The sequence below is a fragment of the Podarcis melisellensis genome (genome assembly GCF_964234715.1).
Source record: "Podarcis melisellensis genome assembly, chromosome: 14".
In the NCBI taxonomy this organism is placed as follows: Eukaryota; Metazoa; Chordata; class Lepidosauria; order Squamata; family Lacertidae; genus Podarcis; species Podarcis melisellensis.
Window position 1 is genome coordinate 47,841,298 of NC_138546.1, and position 26,330 is coordinate 47,867,627.

The 26,330-nt window shown below is 44.9% G+C and overlaps 2 protein-coding genes across 6 annotated transcripts in view; both read left to right on the plus strand.

Moving 5' to 3' along the window:
- Positions 1–1,654: 1,654 nt before the first annotated feature.
- On the plus strand, positions 1,655–8,057 carry LOC309356357 (uncharacterized protein). The gene is made up of 3 exons (XM_081887835.1): positions 1,655–2,288; positions 2,911–3,794; positions 5,419–8,057. The coding sequence occupies exons 2-3, from the start codon at positions 3,753–3,755 to the stop codon at positions 5,968–5,970; spliced, it is 594 nt and encodes a 197-aa protein (XP_081743961.1). The 5' UTR covers positions 1,655–2,288; positions 2,911–3,752; the 3' UTR covers positions 5,971–8,057.
- Positions 8,058–22,335: 14,278 nt separating this feature from the next.
- FAM81A (family with sequence similarity 81 member A) overlaps positions 22,336–26,330 on the plus strand; it is a 41,444-nt gene continuing 37,449 nt past the window's right edge. Inside the window, exons 1-2 of one of the 5 annotated variants that reach the window (XM_081887748.1) lie at positions 22,336–23,015; positions 23,276–23,384. In XM_081887748.1, the coding sequence (XP_081743874.1) occupies positions 22,962–23,015; positions 23,276–23,384 (163 nt within the window). In that variant the 5' untranslated portion in view covers positions 22,336–22,961. Of the gene's footprint in view, positions 23,016–23,048; positions 23,146–23,174; positions 23,385–26,330 lie in introns of those variants that run through there. The other 4 variants (XM_081887749.1, XM_081887752.1, XM_081887747.1 and 1 more) reach the window with 4 other exon arrangements.

Below are 26,330 nucleotides of genomic sequence, written 5' to 3' on the forward strand. Positions count from 1 at the left end.
GTTGGAGTCCCATTGCAACATCTGGAGGGAACCAGGTTTGGGGAGGCTCGATGGAGAAAACTTCAGGGTAATTTAGCATCATAACACTGGGTGACTGGCCAGGGGTTTATCCTGGCTCTGATCAGGAGTAGCCAGAATCAGCCACTTGCTGTCCAATGTGGAAAGTGGATCAGAAGACCTTGTTAGTCATCTGCAGGAGAGCAGCCCTGGGAATCAGCTCTGCACTCTTTGCAAAATAAGAAGTAACTGGCGGTGCCTTTTGTCTGTTTAAAAAGTTGTTGTGACATGGCACAGAGTTAGGTGAGTTTTTAAATTTTTTAAATAATTTTAATTTATATTACAACAATAGTTCAACTATAATTCTAACATTTCGAACCTTGACTTCCTTCCCCCTCTTTCTGTGGTTACTTATATTTATTTTCACATTTTCTGCATACTCCAAATTATCTTAACTCTTTCTTTTAATCATCTGTTCTCATATATATTTTTGAAACTGCAGGTTTTTGCAATAATCCCGCCAACGTTTTAATCTGTTTACGGTTTATTTGTAAATATCCAATAAACCATTTCCATTCCATTATAAAAAGTTTAGTGTCTTATTCTTCTTATTCTTTAGTTTCTTATTCTTCTGGTAAGCTTTGCCATTTCTGCATAATCCATTAGTTTTACTATCTATTCTTCTTTCATCGGGACATCTACTTCTTTCCATTCTTCCAGCTGTAACTGCATATATAAATAAATTTCTATACTGTTTAGGTAGTTCTGATTCTATAATTCCCAAGAGAAAAGCTTCTGGTTTTCTTACAAATGTTATCTTAATTTTTTTCAATTCATTATATATCATTTGCCAGTAAGCTTTCACCTTATTACAAGACCACCACATGTGGGGAAAAAACTTTCTTTCTCTTTACACTTCCCATACTTATTCGCTTTTGATTCATACATTTTTGCCAGTCTACTAGGTGTTAATCTATATAACATTTTTCATATAATTTTCTCTTATACCATAGCAAGTTGTAAATTTTATATTCATATTCCACAATCATTCTCATGCCTCCATTTCTATGTTATGACCAAAATCTATTGCCCAACGTATTGTTGAAGATTTCACTTGTTCAACCTTTTTTCCCCATAGTAATAACATCTTATGCATTTTAATGTTACAGTCTAACAGATCTTTGCTTCTCCCTTCTTCCACAGAACAGCCAGAGTCTCAGATGGGAGAGCCAAGGCGGACCCCTCCCTCCCCTCTGAGCTGGAAGAAGTCTTCCAGTATGATGGGAGCCTATGGAGAGAGACGGTCGGCCGGAACATCGCCACCTCTCTTCCAGCAGAGGTCCTAAGGCAGGAAGCCATCCATGGTGAGGAGGGTTTTTCTGTGGCTCTTACCTCAGGTCTCCTTCAGAAATATTGGGCAAGGGAGTTCAGGGGAATCTTCACTTTCATAAAGCATGGGGAGGGAGAGCGTGCCTGGAAGATCAGCTGGGAAGTGGGTCCTTCTCCCTCCCAAGGGTAGCCTAGAACGTTTGAGTTCTCAGAAATGGCCAGGAGATAATTTTTCTCCAAACAAGACCCAGAATGGCAGTGGTGGACTTTGGGCTCTCAAATTCCAGTGACACACTGTGCAACTCCCCCCCCCCCCCGGCCCACTGCCTTCTCTCTTCCAAAGCATTGTTTTGGCACCCCCTGTAGTGCGGCACCCAGTGTGGCCACACCGGGCATGCTGCCCTAAAACCGCCAGAGCCATGGGGTGCTTCCTGGTGTCCAGGCTGGCAAATGGCCACAGCTCAGCGGTGGAGCCCTTGCCTTGCCTGCATGAGCCCCAAGTGCAGTGGCATCTCCAGGAAGACCTGGGAAGGAGGAACCCCTGCCTGAGGTGCTGGACAGCCACCTGCCGGTCAGCATGGAGGTCACTTTGGGCCAGGAGGACCCAACTCCTTGGCACCCCACCAATGGCCACTCTTTGGGCTTTGGTCGCAGTTCAGGAGGAGAGCAGGATCCATCTCTCCTTGTCAGGCAGAGCCCAAGTCTTTTTTGAAATAACAGCCCATTTTAGCTGCCTCTTATCCAGACCAGGCTGAGACTCGGCCTCTACCTGACATTCTTCCCCTTCTGCTCTCTTTGTACAGAGCTGTTTATAACGGAGGCCTCCCATCTGAGCTCCCTGCGTATTGTGGCCGTGCTCTTCTATCAGCGGCTCCATACAGAAAAGCTCCTTTCGCAGGAGGAAGTGACCCTTGTCTTCCCCGACCTAAGAGAACTGATTAAGATCCTGGGAATGTAAGAAGGTGAAGGGTTTCTGGGAGACGATATATAATGAACTGAAAAAGATGCTGAAATATACATTTGTAATGAAACCAGAAGCTCTTGTGTTAGGAATAGTAGGAAATGAAATAAATAGAAAGGACTGTAAAATTTTCCAATATGCAGTTACAGCGGCGAGAACATTAATGGCCCAAAGATGGAAACAGGAGGAATTACCTACCCTGGAAGAATGGAGAATGAAAATGATGGACTATGCAGAACTGGACAAATTAACTGGGAAGATTAAATATCAATGAGACCATAAGTTCATCGAGGACTGGGGGAAATTTTTAGAGTATCTGAAAAATATATGTGATGAACAAACAACGATTGTGGGATTTCAAGAAACTCTGTGAAAGGTTGAGGAGTATTGTAACAAAGAAAATAAGATTGGGAAGGTATATAAAAAGGCAGTATTAAATTTAGGAAATGCGTAACTAAAATTTAATTACGGGTGATTGGCAGATAAACTGAAGGAAGTCCATAATATATAAGTTTGTGATAAACTTTAGATATGGTATTATATGTATATTGTATTGAAAATTAATAAAAACCTTTATTTTTTAAAAAAAGAGAAGATCCATAGTAAGTCTGTTTCCCCTCCAGACTGGTCCCCATTCTGTGGCTGGCCCAGGCCTCCACCTCTTCCTGGGTGGGTCAGCAGCAGAGGGAGAAGGGACAAAAATAGAAGCACAGCATCCAAAGAGCTCTGCAGCAGGATCAGGCCCAAGGGGCCCAGCCAGACCTGCAGCCTGTTTTCGGGGGGGCACAAGTAGCAGGGCAGGAGCTCGAGCGCAACCCCAGGAACAGGGGTTGTTCAGAGGCATCCACTGCCTTGGACAGGGGAGGGTGGAGGGGGCAGCCTGTTACTGCCTCTAAGCCTAACCTACCTCACAGGGCTGTTGTGAGGATTAAATGAGGACGGAATCCATGGATACCCTCTTAAGTTCCTTGGAGGGTAAGGTGGGGTGTAAATGACATAAACAAATGAGATGCCTGGTCTCTCCACCACTGAGAAAGTGGCATTTTAAAAAGAGCAGGCCATCTCCGTCCCCCTCCTGTCCCTGCTGGGGTTATTCTTTATTCCCCCACTCCCGTTGCCTTGCTCAACCTCCCCTCCCGTGTTTCTTCCCTCCCCTCCCAGGTTCTCTGTCGGGGAAGATGAGGGATCTGCTGGAGAAAGGACCCCTCATTGAGGAGTTCAGGGACCTCCTCCTTTCCCAGGTAAGGGTCCCAGAGCAGGGTGGAGAGGCTGGCGGCAGCTGGGAAGGGGCTGCCTGTGGGTCTCCAGTGGACTGGGGCCCTTGATTTCCTGATGCTCACCAGGCGTGTTTCCTCTCCCCTGCGCCCTTCCTTCCCCCCAGTTTGGTGTGGCTGCAAGCGAGGAGCTCTGGCAGGCCATCCTCAAAAGCAGCTTGCAGCAGACCAGGGCCCTGGAGATTCTTAAAATGAAGCAGCAGAGGGATGCTCTGTTCCGGCGTGTCATCCAGGTAAGCTGTGTGAGAAGAGGAGGTTGAGTTCATGAAAGGGGCCTTCTCAGCTGCTGGCTGGCCACTGTCCCTGGCGGGCTCTTTTCCCATTCTGGCCCTGACAAGTTGGATGGGTCCAGCAAAGTTCTCAGCCTTTTGAGGTCCACTCCAGTTGTCCTCAGTTTGCGGGCTGAGGACTTTCCGACATACGGGCATAAAGTAGGGTTCATCATCAGCCTGCTGTCCAAAAGCTGCCACAAGAGAGTCCATTGCTGGCCAATTTTGACATCTTAGGCAACAACTCCAGGCCGTGTACATGGACCCCATCAGGACCCAGACTGCCAACTGCCTGATCTGGGAGCTGAAACAGAGAAATCGGTTGGTGGGAAAGTATGCCAGTGAATCTCAGCTGCTGGCACAGGAATTGGCTTGGAATCAGGCAGCTTTAGTGGACCAGTTTCAAGAAGGGCTTTCAGACCCAATTCTAAACAAACTGGCCCACATAGAGTGCCTGGCGGACCTGCAAAACCTGATTCACCTGTACCTCAGGATTGCTTGATGCCTACAACAGTGCCAACAGGACCCATCTGGTGGCACCTTCTCCAGGGGATTCCGTGCCCCAACCTGCTCCAGAAGTGCCTCCTGCTGAGGAGTCACTGCAAATAGGGGGAATTCGCCCTCATTTGGTGGCAGTTGACAATGAAAGGAGATGCAGAGAGGGAGACCAGCCCTGCAGACCTGGGCCATGATTGATTCTGGGGCTATGGCCAACTTCCTGGCCATGGACTTTGCTACTTGGCAGGGGATCCCCAGTCACCTCTTGTGGTGGAAACAATTGATGGCCTGCTTTTGGCCTTGGGACCGGTGACTTGGGCAGTGGACAAGCTGCAGCTGCAGGTGGGGACTCATAGTGAGGAGGTGGAGTTCTGTTTGGCTTCTGCACTCCATTTCCCCATTGTGTTGGGCCTGGAGTGGTTGGAGGCCCATGATCCACGCATCAGTTGGTCCCAGAGGACAATCAGCTTTGGTGTCCCTGGCTGCATGGGCCATGTCTGTTTGGCACCAGCAGCCCTGGCAGCAGGAATGGAGAAGGATGGGATTGCCGACCTGCCTGCTAAGTATGCCGAGTTTGCTGATGTGTTCAGTGAAACAGAAGCAGACCTCTTGCCACTTCATTGACCCTACAACTGTCCTATCAACCTGATTCCTGGGGCTCAAATTCCAGTAACCTGTATCCACCCTTTGTTGGAACCTGAATGCACCACGTTACGTGAGTTCATTATTACCAAGAATCTGCAGAGATGTTTTATAGAACCCTCTTCCTCACCAGCTGCTGATTCTGTACGATTTGTGAGTAAGTTGGGGGAGTTGCGGCTTTACAATGATAACTGGTGTTTAAACCAGGTTACCATCCATAATTGATACTCACTTCCCTTCATTGCTGAAATTTTGGAGCGGCTGCGGGGGGCCACACTATTCACCAAGCTGGACTTGCAGGGAGCCTATAACCTGGTGCACATCTGTGAGGGTAATGGATGGAAGACAGCATTTCGGACATGATATGGGCACTTTGAGTATACCGTAATTCCCTTCAGCTTGACCAACATGCCTGGTCTTCCAACATTTCATGAATGATGTGTTCCAGGACCTCCTTGACTGCTTTGTTTACCTTGACAACATCCTGAACAACTACTCTTTGGCCACTGACCATGAGCAGCATGTATACACTCTGCTGCAGAGATTACAAGAGCATTGCCTGTTCGCCAAGCTCTCGAAGTGCAAGTTTGACAAGCCCACCATCAACTTCCTGGGCCGTTGCATCTCAGCCAATGGCATTGCCATGGACCCTGGGAAGGTGGAGACTATTTTGTCCTGGCAGTCTCCCCATAACCCCAAGGAGGTGCAGAACCTACTGGGATTTGTGAACTATTATTCATTCATCCTGCACTTCACTCAGGTAACAGCATCTCTGACCGTCCTCCTTGGGAAAAAGGCTGTGTTTGTCTGGGATGGTGCAGCTCAGGAGGCATTAGATGCCTTGAAGGCTGTGTTTGCTTCACAACCCATCCTTAGGCAACCGGACCCAACACTGCCATTTGTGGTGGAAACCGATGCTTCGGATGTAACGGTAGGGGTGGTGCTACTGCAGGCCGACCCACAGCCTTCGGTGTTCTACCCCTGTGGGTACTACTCCTGAAAACTTCAACCGGCAGTGCGGAATTATGACATTTGGGACGAGGAACTATTGGCTGTCAAAGTGGCCTTTGAGATGTGGCATCTTTTGTTAGAGAGGGCCCATTATCTGGTTGAAGATCAGACAGACCATCGGAACCTAGAACATCTCCAGTCACCCAAGAACCTGAATCAGCGCCAGATCCGGTGGTCCCAGTTCTTCAATTTCAATGTCATCTATATTCCCCGCAGCCAGAACCAGCAGGCTGATACCCTGTCTAGGAAGCCGGAGTATGAGCAGTCTGATGATGCATCACATACAGCCACGGTCTTGCCTCTTGCCAGCTTTGCTATGGCCCAAGTTCCTGGGGACTTTCTGTGGAAGCTGCATGAGCAGGATGCCTATTCGCAGCACCAGCAGCAATAATTGCCTGAATGGGCTGGACACACTCCTTGCCATTGGACTCTGTACCAGGATGTGCTTCTTTTTTGGTACTGTTATTATGAGCCTCCTGGTCCACTGCAGGGAATTTTTCTGTGGTTATGCCATGACAGTCTTCTGGCAAGGCACTTTGGACATTTCAAAACTTCATTTGCTGGGACTTTTGGTGGCCTCATCTTTGGGTCAAGGTGGAGCAATATGTGGCCTCCTGCCCAGTCTGTCGTCGGGCTAAAGACGGTTCTGGCAAGCTGGCAGGACACCTTCTACCTCTACCAATGCCTGCACAGCTCTGGCAGACAGGACTTTATCACTGACCTGTCTCCATCCCAGGGCCACTACCATTTTGGTAATGGTGGATACCTTGACCAAGATGGTGCATTTTATCCATTTCACTGGCCTTCCCTTGGCCAGAGAAACTGCAGACCTTCTTGAGGGAGGTGTTTTGGCTGCACACCTGCTGCAGCATCTGGTGTCCAATAGAGGACCGCAGTTTACTCCCTGCATTGGATGAATGACAATGGGGCCTTTGCTACTCTTTAAGTGACCTACCTGAGCCACCAATGAAAGGGGATCGCTATCTGCCCTATCTTCCACTTAAAATAATTGGATTTTTGAATAAACAGCATATGACACAAATATGTAATCTACCATACTGCCCCCATTCTGGAATATATAAGCATATTGCCCAAATTGATGATGATCCTATTTTGTGAGGATATGTCTGTGGTGTTAATATTGTCCTCATCTAGGGCAACAGTTTACTTATTAGGTCATTATCCCCCAACCCCATTCTCATATTAAAATCCCCACATAACAATACCTCTGTTGTTGGGAATTTTGTCTCAATACATTGTAGAACTTGTTCTAGATCCTGCCAGAGTTGTTTTGCATCGTGGTTTATGTGTTTAGGCAGTGCTTTTTTTCTAAAAAAAATGTTTAGGGGTACTCTCAATTTTGACTCAAGAAAATCACCATTTTATAGTTCAAATCGGGGAAAATAAATGCAGTAAATGGACAAAAGTATAAAGATTCAGAAAATGTTTAGGGGTATGCGTACCCCCAGAAAAAGCACTGTGTTTAGGAGGGATATACAGCGGTACCTCGGGTTACAGACTCTTCAGGTTATAGACGCTTCAGGTTACAGACTCCGCTAACCCAGAAATAGTACCTCAGGTTAAGAACTTTGCTTCAGGATCAGAACAGAAATTGCGCGGCGGCAGCAGCAGCGAGAGGCCCCATTAGCTAAAGTGGTACCTCAGGTTAAGAACAGTTTCAGGTTAAGAACAGACCTCCAGAACGAATAAAGTTCTTAACCTGAGGTACCACTGTATACATTTAAGCAGATACATGAATTCATTTTAGGAAGCTTTACTAATACTGTCCGGATATAACCATTATTTGTTAATTTCAGCTCCTTTATAGCCATTTGTGTGTTGCAAGAGAGGACGACAGCCACACCGCCACTTCCACATCCGTATTTACCTGTTTTAACTGCTGGGCAGAACACTATTTTAAAGCCTTGTAAATGGATGCTGGTGGTACCTGTTCGCCAAGTTTCTTGTAGGCACAGTAAATCAAATGATTGCATATAAGTAATAAATTCAGGATCAACAAATCTGTTTATCCACCCTGCCAAGTTCCATGACAAGATATGTAGTGAATGCTCAGTGTGCTTTTGTTGTTTAGTCGTTTAGTCGTGTTCGACTCTTTGTGTGCTTTACTTCTAATCTGTCTGATCTAAACAACCTGTGGTGCCCAAAAAACGCTGCTATTGCGAAATTGGGCAGTTTGCATCTTCTCGTGCTCTTCAGCATCCATGTCTTATGCTGATTCCAATGGGCTACCCAGTTCGTGTGGTTCTAGATATCTGTTGGCTAGTAATTCTTTGCCAGAGCAAGGATTTTTATTCTGTGTCTAACAGGGATATTTTCAGCCTCTGCCTCAACAGTGATCTTAAAATCAGATTTTGAATTGTGGCAATTGAATCTGTTCCTTCAAAATCGGGCTGGGGACATGTCCGTAAATGTCTCAATTTAAATGGTAGCTCTAATTTGTCCATAATCCTGTGTTGTTCTTCATCAGGGGGTTTGAGGAAGGAGGATATCAATTCTTCTTCTGCTGGTTCCACCCAGTCAAATTGCTCTGGGGCCAGCTGTTTGGGGATTGGCTTATTCTGGTAGGGAGTCACTTAAATTGTTTGAGTAGACACCTTAATTTTTTTATGGTGGTTCTGCTTTTCTTGGGTTAAATCATCACCCTGATTAGGTGACTCTTCTCTTGTCCTGAATTTGTGATAGATCTTTGCTGCTGTTCAAAAGGAAGGTAGGAAGACCTTACTTTTTTAAAGTGCCAGTGGGGAATCACAACTTTCTTGACTAGTTCAAGTCCCTGACCAGTCAAAGTGTCTCTTTCACCTCTGAGGCCAACGTTAGAATATTTTTGGGTAGATAGCTTTATTTAGGTCTGTTGTTAGGTCTAGTATTTCCCATTGACAGTTTGCTGGAAAGGTCAAGCATGTGTTGTTACACTCAGGGGATTGTGGCTGCCCTTCATCTGGCCAGCACAAAACTTTTTATTCAAACATTTACAGTGTTTTTTTATTCATAAAAGAGAGTTTATAGGCTTTAATTAATAATGTTATTATATGGGGGTGGGTTATAGGTTTGTTTATTGTTCTTGTCATGTATTTTGTGCTTTTATATTGCATTTTTATGTCGTAGACACTCTGTGATCTGTGGATTAAGGGCAGTATGTACCTTTAGTAAATACATTTAATAACTTCCACAAGGTGTGTGTCTCTGCTTTGCCCCCTGCTGTTTGACGGATGAGGTGTTGACAAGCCCTTTTGCAGAGCCCAGCCTCCTACTGACACTGTTTTTCCTATAGAGGCTGCTGTTTCCTAAGGGCATTTAAAATTCAAAGAGCAATTGCCATTTTTCTGTAGTGCTTTCTTGGCATATGGGGCTGTGTTTGTGCTTCTGTATACTTGCAAGCATGCACTTTCCCCCATGTATTATATTCATGACAAGAGGATGACACAGCCCTCCACAAAGGGTTAATGCATGTCTGTCTTTAATCTTTCTATGGCTTGGAATGCTGTAAACGGCTTCCATGAATGAATATGTGTGTGTGTGTGAGACAAAGCAGTACAGAAATAATTTTATGAATGAATGAAATGTCCCTCTCTTTTTCTTTCCCTTTCAGCCCAGAGGGTGTCTGGAAGACCCTGAGGCCAAGCAGCTCCTCCCGACTCCCTCCCTTTCCCAGGTCCCCCCTCCCCACGAGGGAAAGGCCAGCTAACACCACAGCCCCACCCCAGGGGATAAGGGGGCAGATTCCACCAGGAGCACCCCCTCAACAGAAGGTGCAGCCCTCATGCCACCCTAATAGAAAGGGCCGTCCCCAAACCCTCTTCACACCAAGAGAAGGAGCAGCCTGCTGCCCAGTCCCCCCAACCCAAGATAGAGGGCAGCCCCCACCCTTTCTGTAAGAGAAGGGGTCACCCCATCCCACCCTCTCAAACCTCCCTTGTCCCAAAAGTGACGCAGCAGCAGCCCAGTCAGTCTGTGTGGCATTCGTACAGAGCCCCTGGTCATCTCACGGACTATTGACCCGTACACCACTAATCCGCTGCCACCAACCAGGTCCTTCCCAGTAAATCACTCACCATATTTTTCGCTCCATAAGACGCACCTGACCATAAGACGCACCTAGTTTTTAGAGGAGGAAAACAAGAAAAAAAAATCTGAACAAAACAGTGGAGGTATGATTTTTGTGGTGCAGGCTGTAGCCATGGACATGCTATGTGATCTGATGGTGAATTTGGGGTGACCCAGTGCAAAAATCCTGAGGATCCATGGGCTTTTACCTCCCCTCTCCCAGGCAGCCTGCTTTATCTCTAGCGTCCCTTATCTCCCTCCCCGATCACTTTCCGATCAACTGCTTCCTTTAAACTCCCACTTCCCTCTTTCAAAAACAAAAAAAGCATGATCTGCTGCTTTTCGTCCCTGGGCAATTCGGCTCCAGGGAGCACGCATTCGCTCCATAAGACGTATAGACATTTCCCCTTACTTTTTAGGAAGAACAAAGTGTGTCTTATGGAGCGAAAAATATGGTAGTCTCAGTCAGGTTCTTAAGTTAACAAAGAAGAGTGTAGTTTATTGCAAACACAAATAAACTTCAACTGCATTCAAAACATTGTTACTCTTTACCTTCTTAGTCTTATTTTATCCTGTCTCTAACTCTTCTACCTCCCCTCACACAAGAACCGACTGCACTGTTTATTTCCAACTGCCTGCCAACTGCTTTCTCAACTGCCTTTCCCAGCCAACTAAAACCAACCAACCCAAACCTCGGGCTTAGCCCTTTTATGAACAGGTAGGCTCCGCCTTTGACTTTTCTATTGGTCTACCTATTAACTCTTTCTCTCCCCCTGTACAGACATTTTAAAAAGAACGGGCAAACGCCACAGTTTGTGAGCATTTAGAAAAGAATGCTGTGATTCCTAAGACCCAGCATGGGTTTCTCAAAGACAAGTAATTCCAGACTGTGGCATTTGCCCATTCCTTGTGATTTTGTTTGTACGGGGGGTGGGGGGTGGAAATGGTTAATGTAGATTGATCATGAGAAAGCTCAGAGGCGGAGCCTACCTGGTTTTGAGGCTCAGCCCAGGGGTTTTACCATGGGGAGATAGAGGAGTCAGAGTCAGAGCCAGTAAGACGAACATAGCGGTTGTGACAGCTAGAGTGAGAGACAGGGATAGAACTGAGAGAGAAGAGTGTGACAGTGTGAGATAGTGCCACATCTAGTTAAGGGCGCGCATTTGAGAAACCTTTCTGAATATTTAAAAAACTTGTTTGTTCTTCAATAAACTTTAATCTTCATTGTTGACTATACAACCTTACTGAGACTCAGTATTTCACCAGAAGAAACCTGGTCGGTGGCAGCGGAAGAATAAAGCAGTGGTGTACAGGTCAATAGTCCGTGAAACGAGCGGGGGCTCTGTACGAACGCCACACAGACAAATCTCATTTCCTTTGCTGACGGAGTTACAAGCTTGGTGGATTAAGGGGATGCTGTCGGCATAATGTATCTTGATTTCAGTCTATCTTGATTTCAGTTCCTCCCTGGCAGGGCCTACAGTATTGAGGAGCATTCCTTTACATTAACTTCAGACACGTGAAGTTTTCCCCACCATTTATATCCATGAAGGGAAAAGCTTCAGTTGTAAATTTCCATACACCAAAAGCAGGGCCTCTAGAAAAGAGAGCGCCCCCACTCCTCACATTCTCTCGTTGCCACAAAAGAACTGCAATCTCTCCAGAACATTTAATCCATTTTACTTTTTAAAGCACAACATTTTTTATAAAAATGTGCTTGGACTCGTCACATCTAATTTGACACAACATGTGCATCCTCAAACAGATGTATCAGGCTGAAGACCCTAATTATAACCTTTTACAGGTTATAACTAGTCTCAAGAAGAACGCTTTCCTGGCCATGGCTGACAACAAGCAGGGCCATAGCTAGGGGGTGGCGAGGTGGGCCCCCACCAGGGATGCAGGCGGGGTGTGTGTGTGTGCAAAATCGGCTTTAAAAACATGTCCATAAATATGTCTATAAAAATATTGATTATTGCCTCATAAGAAAAGGTTTTAAATAGAGGGTGAATTGAATGGGGTTGGGGTTGGGGGAGAGGCAGAAAGAAGAGCTAATTTGTCTGTGGCTAGGGAGCGCAATCTGGACAGTTCTGCCAGGGGTGCAAGATCACCTAGCTGCGGCTCTGCTTAAGAACAGGAGTTTTGTAGCATTTGGGACAAATCTGGAGTCCAAGGAGACTTCTTTTGCAAGGAAGGAGGAAGTGGCTGATGGCAACTTGCCTGCTGCAGCATCCCCAGAGTCGGAGCATCTCTACAAATAGAGAAACGAGGGGTTGACATGCAAGAGTAACAGATGTGTATTAAAAAGGTAACCACAGCAACAGCTTCTAAAGTACACTGTATCCCCCGCCCCCTGCAATTTAAGCTCTGTTGAATTGGACCAAGAGACCTCAGTCCAGCATATACATCAGATGCCTCCAGGAAGCTAGAACTCATTTTCAGAGGTGAACCGTCTCTGTACATAGAGGTTTTATCTATCTACCATGGCAAATAATCCAGTAATAGCTGGTGATAGCCACTTTCTATAGGAACCTAAGAAGGGCCCTTCTGGATGAGGCCAAAGGCCCACCATCCAGACACCTCCAGGGCACTCACAAGAAACTGAAGGCAACAATGTTCCCCAGCTGTTTATCTCCAATATCAGATAGCCAGATGGCCTCTGGAAATAGAGGCTCCATCAGCTATTGTGGCTAACATCCTAAGAAGCTAAAGGCTTCTAGTCCCACATCCTCTTTTCCCATGATGTCCACTTTGATGTCTGTGGAAAGCCCCTGGAAGGATGGCATGAAGGCAGTATCCCTCTCCCTAGTAACCTATCAACCATTGTTAATTTAACTAATCCCTTTTTAAAAATTTCAACCACAGCTATATAGATGGGAGACACCTGGCTTACTAGCAGTACATGTGAAAAGGATATATAGGGGTCTTGGTGGACCACAAGGTTAACATGAGTCAAAAGTGACAGCAGCAAAAAAAGCTAATGCTATTCTAGGCATAGTGTTCAGATCAAGGGAAGTAAGAGTACCACTCTGTTCTGCCTTGGTCAGACCACATCTGGAATACTGTGTCCAGTTCTGGACACCACGGTTTAAGAAGGATGTTGACAAGGTGCAATGCATGCAGAGGAGGACAGTCAAGATGATCAAGGGACTGGAAACAAAGCCTTATGAAGAGCGCTTGAAGGAGCTGGGTTTAGCCTGGGAAAGAGGAGACTGAGATAGCCATCTTCAAATATCTTAAGGGCTGTCACATGGCGGAGGAAGCATGCTCTAGAGCAGTGTTTCCCAACCTTGTGCCTCCAGATGTTTTTGGCCTACAACTCCCATCATCCCTAGCTAGCAAGACCAGTGGTCAGGGATGATGGGAATTGTAGTTCAAAAACAGCTGGAGGCCCAAGGTTGGGAAACACTGCTCTAGAGGGTGGGACTTGAACCAATGTCTTCAAGTTGCAAGAAAGGAGATTCCGACTAAACATTTGGAAAAACTTTCTGACAGTAACAGCTGTTCAACAGTGGAACAGACTCCCACAAGAGGTGGTGGACTCGCCTTCCTTGGAGGTTTTAAAACAGAGTTTTAAACAGATTCCTGCATTGCGGGGGGTTGGACTAGATGACCCTTGGGGTCCCTTCCAGCTGTAAGATTCTATGATTCTCTATCTAACTCCACCTTGAGGAAGCCTAATATGATTTTTTGGTTGGACCTATACTCACAGGGTAGTTGCCTCCTTCCCCCACTTGTGCTAGATACGGCTAGGTTTTGTTTATGGTATTTGATCCAATTTCATAAAGAAATTTAAGAAAGGAAACAACCTGCTTTCAAGGAACACAGGAGGCAGCATGGTTTATATGTTCTTGAAACTTAGGTTGTTGGGATTGAGAGAGAATGGTTGCATTTACGCCTACACGCCCTATACAATCACCATAGACTCATAAATCATCTTCTCTAGTGAGTAGCTTTCCTCTAACACCCTCACCCTACCTCCCAAAGGTCTGCTTAAAAGTAAGCGTCCAGTTTGTTTGTAAAGTTAGTGGGCACTTTTTCAGTGGAGCAGAAATCTGGGGGAATGGATTTTCCAACCTGTCAGGGAGAACAGTGGACTCTAGTGGGCATGAGCCAGAATAGCAGGCAAGTCAAACAACAGACTCCAGGCCAGAGTTACCCAAACTGTGTAACTGTAATGTGTAGGTGTGTCACGCAAATGCTTCCACGGCTGGAAAGGGGTTAGTTGAACCTCCGGTTTGCTGTTAAAACTGAATTACTGTGCCGTGAAATGACGTGTGTCTCAAAAGTGTGTCACCAACATGCAACGTTTGGAAAGCTCTGAACAAGATGATCCTTGGAGTTCCTTTCAAGCCTGCAATTCTCTGATTCTCTTTCCCAAGAAAGATGTTTGTCTTTCTTAATGTCTGCAACAGCAAGTGGATAACTTAGACGTGTGAACGGGTCAGCAGAAACCACAAGACCCAATGGAGAGGGCTTCTGTGTCCCCACCTCACATTACATCAGGGCCAAACTAGATGTGATGACTGACGGGAGAAGGCCAGCCATGGTTGCTGAATCACAATATATAGAAAAAAGCTTCCCCTTACTTCCCCAGTTGTGCTTTTTCCCCAGCGTGAGCTGGGCTTAAAATGCTTGTAGTGATGGATCCAAGGGAGGAAAGGCAGGTATGGGGTGAGAAAAGATCTTAATTGTTGGAGTTTATGCACCCAATGAGGGGAAGGCAGAGTTCTTCAAGAAGTTGCATGAGACCCTAATGGACTTTATGGACCTTAAAATTATAATGATGGGAGATTTCAACGGAGTTGTCTCCACAAACATGGACAAGGCACAAAGACAAGTAATATCCAAAGATGGGAGACTACCAAAGACCTTTTTCGAACTCACTGACACCATGGACTTGATTGACATCTGGAGAACTAGGAACCCTCTGGAAAGAGAGGGAACCTTCTTCTCGGAAGCAAAAATGACCTGGACTAGAATTGATCAAATTTGGATTTCTAGCAGTCTGGCACCAAGAGTGAAAAAAACAGAAATCTGCACAAAAACCTGCTCCGACCATAATGCAGTCAAGATGGAAATGAAATTAACAACGGCTGGAACCTTCAGATGGAGAATGAATGACACCCTATTTAGAGATGAAGAAATTTATCAAAAGGCCCAAAAAATATTGAAGGATTACTTTGAGATAAATTTGAGAACGGAGGTGGAAAAAAGAATAGTATGGGACGCAAGCAAGGCCGTGATGCGTGGATTCCTAATTCAGCAAAACTCTATAAAAAGGAAGAAACAAAATGAGAGGAAGGAAAAGATTTTGAACCAGATAAAGGAAGGAGAAAAGAAACTGAGATCCAAACCGAAGTCTCATGAGATTTTAAGAGAAATAAAGTACCATCAGACGCAATATATGGAATTGATGAATCAGGAAATAGAATGGAAGATAAAGCAAATGAGACAAAGGACATTTGAATCGGCAGATAAATGCGGGAAACTGCTGTCATGGCAACTGAAAAAGAGGCAAAAGTTAAACACGGTGACATCCCTGGAAATAGATGGGAAAATCATCAACAAACCAAATGAAATAAGCAACTGTTTTCAAAGTTTCTTCAAAAAACTTTACGCACAAGGGCCTACAAATGAACAAGAAATAGAAGACTTCGTCAAAAAATATGGACTATCAAAGATTTCAGAACAAAATAAAAGGATTTTGAATGAAAAAATTACAGAACAAGAAATAGAGGGTGCCATCCAGAATACGAAATTGGGGAAATCACCAGGACCAGATGGTTTGACTGCAAAATACTACAAAGATCTTAAAGAATGGCTAATACAGCCATTGAAGGAAGTATGCAACCAGATATTAGAGGGGGAAAAGGCTCCCGAATCGTGGAAAGACGCATTTATCTCACTTATACCGAAGACAGAAACTGAGAAACATCAAGTTAAAAACTACCGCCCTATATCACTCTTGAATGTGGATTATAAAATTTTTGCAGACGTTTTAGCAAAAAGATTTAAGAGAGTTTTGAAGGAGGAGATTCATAAGAACCAAACAGGCTTTCTCCCAGGGAGACATATGTCAGAAAATGTGAGGAACATTATAGACATTTTGGAGATGCTAGAGGTGGACATTAATAGAAAGGCAGTTCTGATCTTTGTGGACGCGGAGAAGGCCTTTGACAACATTTCTTGGAAATTTATGAAGAAGAATCTCCACGGGATGGGGGTAGGCCAAGGGTTTGAAAACGGTATAGGTGCAATATATTCTGAGCAAAGAGCGAAATTAATTGTGAACAATGTGGTAATGGATGAAATACCAATAGAGAAAGGTACACGACAGGGATGCCCTATATCCCCTTTACTGTTTATATCGGTCCTGGAGGTTTTACTAAACATGATTAGGAAGGACCAGCTGGTAAAAGGAATACAGGTCGGATCTAAACAATATAAGTTAAGGGCATTTGCAGATGATTTAGTGCTAACTTTGCAACAGCCAGAAGCTAGTACCAAAAGAGTTTTAGAATTAATGGAGATATTTGGCCAGGTCGCAGGATTTAAATTGAACAAACAGAAAACAAAGGTGCTGGAAAAAAATCTAACAAAAGAGGAGAAAGATAGGTTTCAAAGTGAAACTGGGTTGGAAATAGAAAAAAAGGTTAAGTACCTGGGGGTAAATCTGACATCAAAAAATGTGAATTTATTTAAAGACAACTATGAAAAATGTTGGACAGAAGTTAAGAAAGATCTAGACATATGGTCTAGGCTGAAACTTTCCTTGTTAGGCCAAATTGCTGTTATCAAGATGAATGTATTGCCAAGAATGTTGTTTTTATTTCAGACGTTGCAGATTCTAGACAAAATGGACTGTTTCAAGAGGTGGCAGAAAGACATATCTAAATTTGTCTGGCAGGGCAAAAAGCCCAGAATAAAATTTAAGATCTTAACTGATGCAAAAGATAGAGGGGGCTTTGCCCTGCCAGACTTAAGACTTTATTATGAATCAGCAGCCTTTTGCTGGTTGAAGCAATGGCTACTTCTTGAAGACACAGACATTCTTGATCTGGAAGGATATGACAATAGTTTTGGTTGGCATGCATATTTGTGGTATGACAAGGTAAAGGTGTATAAAAGTTTTAAGAACCATATTGTCAGGAAAGCATTGTACAATGTTTGGAATAGATATAAGGATTTATTGGAAAGTAAAACCCCTAGGTGGTTGTCACCAATGGAAGCGAAAGCAGTGAAAAAAATTAACATGGACTCTAATTGGCCTAAGTATTGTGAAATTTTAGAATATGATGGCGAAAGACTGAAGCTACAAAGTTTTGAGAAGCTAAAGCATAAAGTTCGAGACTGGCTACACTACCGTCAGATAAATGAGATGTTTAAGCAGGACAGGAAACTTGGTTTTCAGAAGGAGAGGTCAAAGTTAGAAACAGAATTGTTAGAATCCAATACTAAAAACTTATCTAAAATGTATAATTTGCTGCTGAAATGGAATACACAGGATGAAACAGTGAAATCAGCTATGATTAAATGGGCACAGGATATTGGTCATGACATTATGTTTGACGACTGGGAACAGTTATGGACCACCGGTGTTAAATTTACGGCATGTAATGCCCTGAAAGAGAATATAATGAAAATGATCTATAGGTGGTACATGACCCCAGTCAAACTTGCAAAGATTTACCATCTGCCCAATAACAAATGTTGGAAATGTAATGAGGCTGAAGGTACCTTTTACCATCTTTGGTGGACCTGCCCAAAGATTAAGGCCTACTGGGAAATGATCTATAATGAAATTAAGAAAGTCCTTAAGTGGACATTTGCAAAGAAACCGGAGGCTTTTCTCTTGGGCATGGTCGGCCAATTGGTATCAAAGAAGGATAAGACATTTTTTATGTATGCAACTACAGCAGCAAGAATCCTGTTGGCAAAGTATTGGAAGATGCAAGAATTACCTACTCTGGAAGAATGGCAATCGAAGGTGATGGAATATATGGGACTGGCAGAGATGACCGGCAGAATCCGTGACCAGAGGAAAGAGACAGTGGAGGAGGACTGGGGGAAATTTAAAACATATCTAAAAAATTACTGTAAAATTGTGGACTGATAAGATGTTAAGGGGTAGGAAACAAAGAACTACAGCTGTAAATCTTAAACTTTAAGGAAATTCAAAAGGGACTTAACTAAAGACTGATTGATGAGTTGCTCGAAAAAATGGTAAAATAAGGATGTGGCGAAGGGAAGGCATGGGGAAGTCAATTTTTGTTGTCTGTTTTTGATGTTTGTGTTTGTTTTGTATTGTCATTAACATGTGTAAAAACTAATAAAAATATTTTTTTTAAAAAAAAAAGAAAGGCAGGTATGGGGTTAAGATCTCGCCCCTGTCTAAAATTAAAATTAGACATCCACCCCAACAACCCTATTAATGAACAAGCACATAGTGGTTTTCATTCCATTAGAGACAGTTCACACAGTTCAGCTATGAATCATCAACTTTTTGAGGAACCAAGCGACCCAGAGCTGGCCTAACAGGGTTTCAGTACTTCTCTGGGGCTGAGTTGGCCACACTCCAGCCATTTTGCTAATGGTTCATCCTGCCCACCATGTAGTGAGTTTCATACGCAACAAGCTAGCAGTTGGGCCAGGACTGTGAGTGGGAAACAACTTACACCAACATGAAACTCCCCTTGTGATGAGCAGAATCTCTTGGCCTGTCGCTGGCTCAAGCCAGACCCCAGGTGCTTCTCGTGACATTGCCTTTCCTTGAGTCACATGTTTCAGATCTACCTCAATCAGATGAAGCCCAAACAAATTATGCTTTTCAGCACTGAGTGAAACTCAAGATTTGTTTTTCCAAACCGTTGTAGTTTAAAATGTATGGAAAATCTAAAGTATACACAATATGGGTTTTGGGAGGCATGTTTCCCTTAGCTCTGCCCCTAGTCTGCTATTCTTGCTCTGCTCTTTTTTCTTTTCTGAGAACGTCTTGTTTCCTCCATGTTCCAAATAAGTCAAAGCTTCCTTTTCAGTCTGATTGTATTTATTGTCCCAAAACAGCCTGCTGCCACGCTGGACAGAAGTTCATAACTACCGAGCAATGTTCCCTTCTACCTTTGACAGTCCTATTTACAGCAATAACAGAATAGAACAGAACTTTCCAAACTGTGTGTCGCGACACATTAGTGTGTCAGTTGTAGTGTGTAGGTGGGTCGCACGAACGCTCCTCTTGCTGCTTCCAGAGCTGGAAAGGAGTTAGTTTAACCTCTGGTTTGCTAGTAAAACTGAATTACCGTGTTTGTTTGTTTAATTTATATCCTACCTTCGCTACAAGGAGCTCAAGGTGGTATACATGGTTCTCCTTTTCCCCATTTTATCCTCATAACAAGGTAGGTTAGGCTGAGAGTGAGTGACTGGCCAAGTGGGGATTTCAACTCCCGTCTCTCCCAGGTCCTAGTCCAGTACCATAACCACTGTGCCACACTAGCTCTCATGCTTGCAGAAGGGACAGGAGGGCTATCTACTGTAGGACATCATGGTCCCATCTCTTCCAGGAAACCTGGCTACCAGTGTTTGCATCTGATATTGGCTAATCAGGACAGACTAGGCATCTTCAGCTAACAGAAGTGGTCTCAGAAAGGTGAGGCTTGCTGTTGAGTACCCCACGCTCATTCTTGGGGACCTCAATATTCCCACTGCTTTTTCAATAACTTCATGGCTGCTAGGACAGCCACCGAGATGTCCTAATCTGTAATCTGCCCCAATACCTGTAGGCGGGGGGAGGGAGTCTTCCTCTGAATTTGATGCTCTTGGCTAGGCAGGGAGCTGGTGATGTGATTGTAATTGTGTATTTATTTAGCTCCTTTTTTATAGACATATCTCTTCCTGGACAGTTCCGGGCTTTTGACAACTCTGAAGAATTTGCTACTCTTATATGAACCTGCCAAAACATTATGCCAGAAGTCTTCCTGTGGGTGTCGCCTAATTATTAATAATTAATTAATTAATTAATTAATTATACCCCGCCCATCTGGCTGGGCTTCCCCAGCCACTCTGGGCAGCTTCCAATAAAGTATTAAAATACCGTAATACATCAAACATTAAAAGCTTCCCTAAACAGGCCTTCAGATGTCTTCTAAAAGTCTGGTAGTTGTTCTTCTCTTTGACATCTGGTGTTCGACAGGGAGGGCGCCTCTACCGAGAAGGCCCTCTGCCTGGTTCCCTGTAACTTGGCTTCTCACAGTGAGGGAACCGCCAGAAGGCCCTCAGTGCTGAACCTCAGTGTCCGGGTAGAACGATGGGGGTGGAGACGCTCCTTCAGATATACTGGCCTCACCCTCCTTCAGGGGAGAAGAAAGTGCCCTTGTCAGTTGTGGCTCCCCTTTATTAGAATGTCCTCCTCAGAGACACCCACCCAGCACCCTTAAAACTTTAGGGGCCAGGTACAGCCTGATATTTGAATGGTAATTTTGAGTTTTATCTTCTGAGACTGATGGGTAAATTGTTATTTTCCTGCTGTCATATGCCACCATTTCATGTGCTGCTGCAAAATTAGATGTTTTTCTCTGATGTTTTCATTATTTTGTGGTGGTTCCGAGGCTTGTGTTGTTGTTTCATTATTACACTTGGGTTGCGAATGTGATCCATGTGGGATCCATGTGGGATGTGATCCATGTGGGATGCACGTGTGCACGCATGGGTTGCGATTTAGCGCTTCTGCACATACACGACTGCCAAAACCCGGAAGTAACCCGTTCTGGTACTTCCAGGTTTCGGCAGTCCGCAACCCAAAAAAATGCAACCTGAAGCAGATGCAACATGAGGTATTACTGTATATTACAACAAACACTCTGTGAGGTGAGTGAGGCTGAGAGACTTCAGAAAAGTGTGACTAGCCCAAGGTCACCTAGCAGCTGCATGTGGAGGAGCAGAGGAGCGAACATGGTTCACCAGATTACAAGTCCACTGCTCTTAACCACTACACCATGCTGGCGCAGAGTGCCTCCCATTAACTTTGGCCAGTGGCCCAGCTGTGCCCCTATCCGAAGAGGGTTAGCCTAAGTTCTCTTGTCTGTGCTCTGGTAACCTCTAGGTTAGATTATTGCAACGCATTATATGTGGAGCTGCCTCTGAAGATGGTTTAGAAACTTCAGCTGATGCCAAATTTGGCAGCCAGGTTGCTCACCAGGGCAAGACGGTTTGAGCATTTTACACCAATCCTGGCCTGACTGCACTGGCTCCCAATTAGTTTCCAGGCCCAGTTCAAAGTGCTGGTTTTGACCTATAAAGTCTTAAAATGGCTCAGGACCACAATTCCTCAATGCCGTTTCCCATATAAACCCAGACCGTGCAATCATCATCTCAGGCCCTTCTTCGTGTGCCTCCTCTGTGATGAAAAGTCCAGCGGGTGGCAAGACAATAATGGGCCTTTTCTGCAGTGGCCCCCCACTTGTGGAATGCTCTCCCCAGAGCGGCTCACCTGGTACCTTCATTACAAGCTATATCATGCCTCTGCACCAAGGCCTATGGCTAATTAAACAATATTTGGCCTTTTAAACTGGAGTAAGTTTTTGCTTGTTATTATGGTATGTATTTCTGTGTTTTGATATTGTAAATCACCCTGTGATATTCGGATAAAAGCCAGTACAGAAATTTATAATAATAATTCTCATCTTTGATGTGAAAACCTTGTTGCCAACCTCCCATTTTCCCACTTTTCCAGTGGGTTTTCTTGAGCCCCACTGGCTTTGCCTAAGCACCTGCCTTCTGCCTCTCACATTTGCTGCTCTGAAAGTTGATCTCTGCCTGTTTTGAACCCCAAATGTGAATGATGTCTTTCAGCCTACTTGGATAGGCAACCAGTCCCAGGACCCGACTGCCTGGAGCAGGCCACTTGCTATAGCCTTGAGGTGCTGTGGTGAAACCCCAAGTGACAGTTCCCTCCAGTTTTCCCACTGGAGGCACAACCTGCCAGAAATTATCCTGCGTAAGGACTCTTGTGTGTGCTTTTCCATGGGGGAGGGGGGCTTGTGCAGGAGAACTTCCCAAGGGATGATGCTACATGGCTGAGGTTTGTAGCATTTCATGGAGCCCAGCATCCTCTTTGTGGGAAGTTTGCCTCAATGGCCCTGCATGGGGTTCCTTTTGTTCTCTGTAAAAAAACAAAACTGCCTGTCTTGACTTTGGTTGGCAACCGTGTTGCTTTGCCACCAGGCCAAACTCTCTCTTACTGGAGGTGGGGGGAGAGGGGGTAATTAATTTCTATGAATGACAGCCCGGAGAAATGTCACCAGGACCTTTTATGTGTACCAACTTCATTTCCTTACAGCCGAGCATTGTGTGCCTGCAGGAATTCTGTGGCGCACATTGAACAGGATATAAGCCTGAGCTATGGGAAGCCAAAGTGTTCTTTCTGTGTCTGTGCTTTGCCTGGATTAGAATTCGTCACAGCTGGCAATGTGCTTTTGAAGAAGGGAAGAAACTGTTCTTCCCCCTGCCAATCTTCTGAGAGAAACTGACCCCGCTAGGAAATAATTGTGGGGTTAAGCCTCTTCAAAGAGGATTTGTATGTGCTGATATTTTGTTCCCTATAAATAAGTTCCTTCTCTCTCTCTCCTCTTGAGGAGGGCCTTGCTTCACGGAGGTTGAGATGCATGTTGCTATAGCGACAGCGTCCTGGCAACAACTCCCAGCTGCTGATTTTGCTTCTTCTTCTCCGAGGCCCAGCCAAGAAGAGCCGAGGGGGCTCCTCGGTTGCCACACTCCTCGGTTGCCGCGGTGGAGGCAGGAAATCAGCAACAGAGGGGCACCAGTACATCCCAGCTTCATCCTGGCAAGCCTTTAGGTGTGGCTGCTGACCTGAAAAATACCTACACCCCCCAAACAAGAAGTGTAGTCGAATATGCAGCTATGATACTCAGAAGCAGATTTGGGGCACTCCAGCCCTGCCCTAACCAGACCCAGGTAAGCAGCCTTGGGAGACAACTTGCTTCCAGTCAGACGTTTAACTTGCATTCGGATGTGGTGAGGCTCCTGCTGTTGACCTTCGGTTCATTTCTGTCACCATTGCTTCCAACCACCTCCATCTTTTCAGGTGTGTTGGCACTGAGACCACACGTCTCTCGCATGAGGGTGGGGAAGCAGAGTGGGGGCGGGGAATGAGGGAAGCCTTCGCTGTCAAGACCAGTGGAGACACTGCATGCCGCCTCCTTCCACCATGCCAGGATCCTGACGACTTTTGGTTTTCCGAAGACACGAGTTTGAGGCGACGGGAACAAAGCCATGTTGAATGCTGTCAGCGGGGCCCTGGATGCAGCTGTGGCATGTTCTGTTGTGAGTTTCTTAGGCTGTTGGGGGGATGCTGCTGGGGGGGGTCGTCTCCCTAGGGAGGGGATGTGTCGTACATTTGTGACTTCTCTCAAAATAGTCAGCGTACGGTGGGGTGGAGGATTAAGAAATGTTCCTTTGAAGATCCAAAATAAACTGGTATCTGAGAGGGAGCATTTCAGTGGGTGACTTGAAACAAACAAATCAACAGCAGGGAGATCTGTGCATTGTGTGGTTGGAGATGGTGGTGGTGAGCTTTTTTGCGCCTTATGACAAGCAGTTTTTGATGGGGCTTCTTTCTTCGGGTATGTTTGCCGTTGTGTTAATTGTAATGAGCTGATGTACATACATAAAAAAGATGTCTTTTCAGGCTGGGATGAGATGGGCCAAGGCTTATTTTGGTGCCTGAGGTGGGAAATCCAAATAGCACCTCCTCTTCCCCCATTCCTAATGAGGCATGAACTGAGAAGTTCTCCTGCACAAGTTTCCTAGAAATGAATGAGAAGGGCTCTCTTTCTCATCTCTCGTTTGTTTCCATGAGGCTTGGGCAGGAGAACTTGACAGTGGAAGTCTGCAAGTTGGACCCAGGGATCCAGCCCCCTGTTGAGGCACACCCCCCCCCCACAGTCAAGGTAAGAGGGAGACATCTCACTTGCTTGACATTATTCTTACAGTGGGGAGAGATTTCTGCAGTGTCTGAGGGTGGGTGGCAGGAATCTCTGCTTAATTATTACTCTCCATCATACAACATGCTTGTTTGTACAGTGTTATCCAAAGTTCACCTTCCCAGCAGCAGGGGGATCAGTTGTTGTTAGTCGGGTCAATGGCTGGCCCTGCCAAAGCGGGGAGAGTTGCAACCTGTCTTTTCATAACAACATAAGAAGATCCCCGCAGGATCCAGGCAAAGGTCCCTCATGGTCCACCATCCTCTTCTCACAGTGCCCAGGCAGATGCCCAGACTGGCTGGGGAGACCTAGCCAGATGGATGGGTATAAATAATAATTTTATTATTATATTATTATGAGTCCACAAGCAGGACCTGAGCGCAAGAGCACTCTTCCATTTTGCAGTTCCCAGCAACTGGTATCCAGACTGTGGATACCAGTTGGAGGTTGGCACAGCCATCCCTGGGGTTTGCCATTCCATCAGCTAGCAGCAGGTTTTCCCCTCCTCCCATCATTAGAAATAGAACATAGAAAACACATCAGGCCATTGGTCCATCAGTATTGTCTACACTGACTGGCAGCGGCTCTCCAGAATTTCAGGCAGGGAGTCTTAGCTGGAGTTTTGATTCAATTTATTATAACTCTATACTGCTTTTCATTCAAATGAATCCCAAAGCGACTTGCAAAAAATAAATAATAATATTATTATTCCCAAGTTCTCAACTTTTCCCTCTGTCACTTGGAGAGAAGCTTTTCATTCAAATGAATCCCAAAGCAACTTGCAAAAAATAAATAATAATATTATGAAACATCATAGAACATCACAAATGCAGCATAGATCATATAGAATAATTAACAAATCATCAGTGAAACAATTACAATCTATAAAGCACTGTTAGCAAAGCAGCAACTAAAAAATAAGCTATACGTCACAATTAAAGCAAAAGTCATATTATATGATTAACAAATCAATGCAACATTCATAGTTTACAAAGCAACATTAACAAAATAGCAGCCAAAAAATACACTAAGCATTTTTTTTAATAAATAATGGTTGTTTTTTAAAAAGGATATTCATAGTTAACAAGGGTACAAAGCACCTCTCTTTTCAATTCATAGAGTCCTTTCTACAGGTCGGTTACACTAAGCACTGTTAAGTTCTTGGGGCAGCACAGGTGAAACCAGCCACCTGATGGAAAACAGAGTCTCTCTCCCCTCACAGTTGTTCCTCTGGAAGCAGCTCCCCTGTAAGATCTCCTAGGGCTGGAGGATAGGGCAAGGCAGGTGGGAAAAGCCATTACTTGCTGGCCAACACAGAATCTCTCTCCCCTCCATGGAGATGGATTGAAACTTGAACCTTCTGCATGAAAGGAACAGGTGCTCTACTGTCCATCACTTAACATTTTTCAGCAACAGGTGCTCTCTTCATCACCCCTCCTCCTCCTCCTCCTCCCTCTTTAGTCTGTGGGTCTGTGGGTCAGCTCTCTCCGTTCTGCTGCTAGACTACCTTGAATGATGCCCAACACCTTCACCCAGACAGCTGTTTGTGAAGGCATCTGTACATGTGGGTGGGAAGTTCCCAAGTTCTCAACTTTTCCCTCTGTCACTTGGAGAGAAGCTTATTTATTAAATAATTTCTTAAACTATTTATGTCCAGCCTTTTGGTTCCGCAACTGAACCTCGGGTGATTTGCAAAACACCTCCTGTCACCTTGCTCCACCACTGACAGCTGTGGTTAGCAAAGAGAGACTCCTTCTAGCTACAGAGCCCACCCATAAAGCATATCACACTTTGAAAGGCCTTTTAACACCCTCCCCAGGATGCTGGACTAAATGGGCCATTGGACTGGTCCAGCAGGGTCTTCTTATGTTGTGTGACGTGGATACAGTTAACATGCATTTTTTCTTGCTGAGCAAATAGCAAATGCCTGAGCAGCCCCAGGACTGCTGGGAGGGAGGGTTTTTACTCTCTTTCCCTGTCACTATTCAAATAAAAAACTACATTTTTCTGACACCTATTAGCATTTCAAAGGAAGCCTCCCCCCCTGGTGCTTAGAACCCTCTTCTGTTCCTGAGGCTTTTCTACCAGCTTCCAGAGAGAAGCCTGTGTTATTCTGTTGGAGCAAAAATAACCAAAGGGTCTTGCAGCATCATAAAGCCTAACAAATTTAGCAGACGTCTTCATTGATGCCACTTCCTCTGATGCAACTCACCATGCTTCTGATGAAGCAGATTCTACTAGTCCATGGAAGTTCATGCCATAACTAACGTGGTTGCCTTTAATAATT

Bases quoted from the DNA above. Each gene is read 5' to 3' on its own strand.
- LOC309356357 (XM_081887835.1), top strand. From the start codon at position 3,753: ATGAAGCAGCAGAGGGATGCTCTGTTCCGGCGTGTCATCCAG. The intron at 3,795-5,418 runs GTAAGCTGTGTG...GATGTGTTCCAG, and splicing joins TGTTCCGGCGTGTCATCCAG to GACCTCCTTGACTGCTTTGT.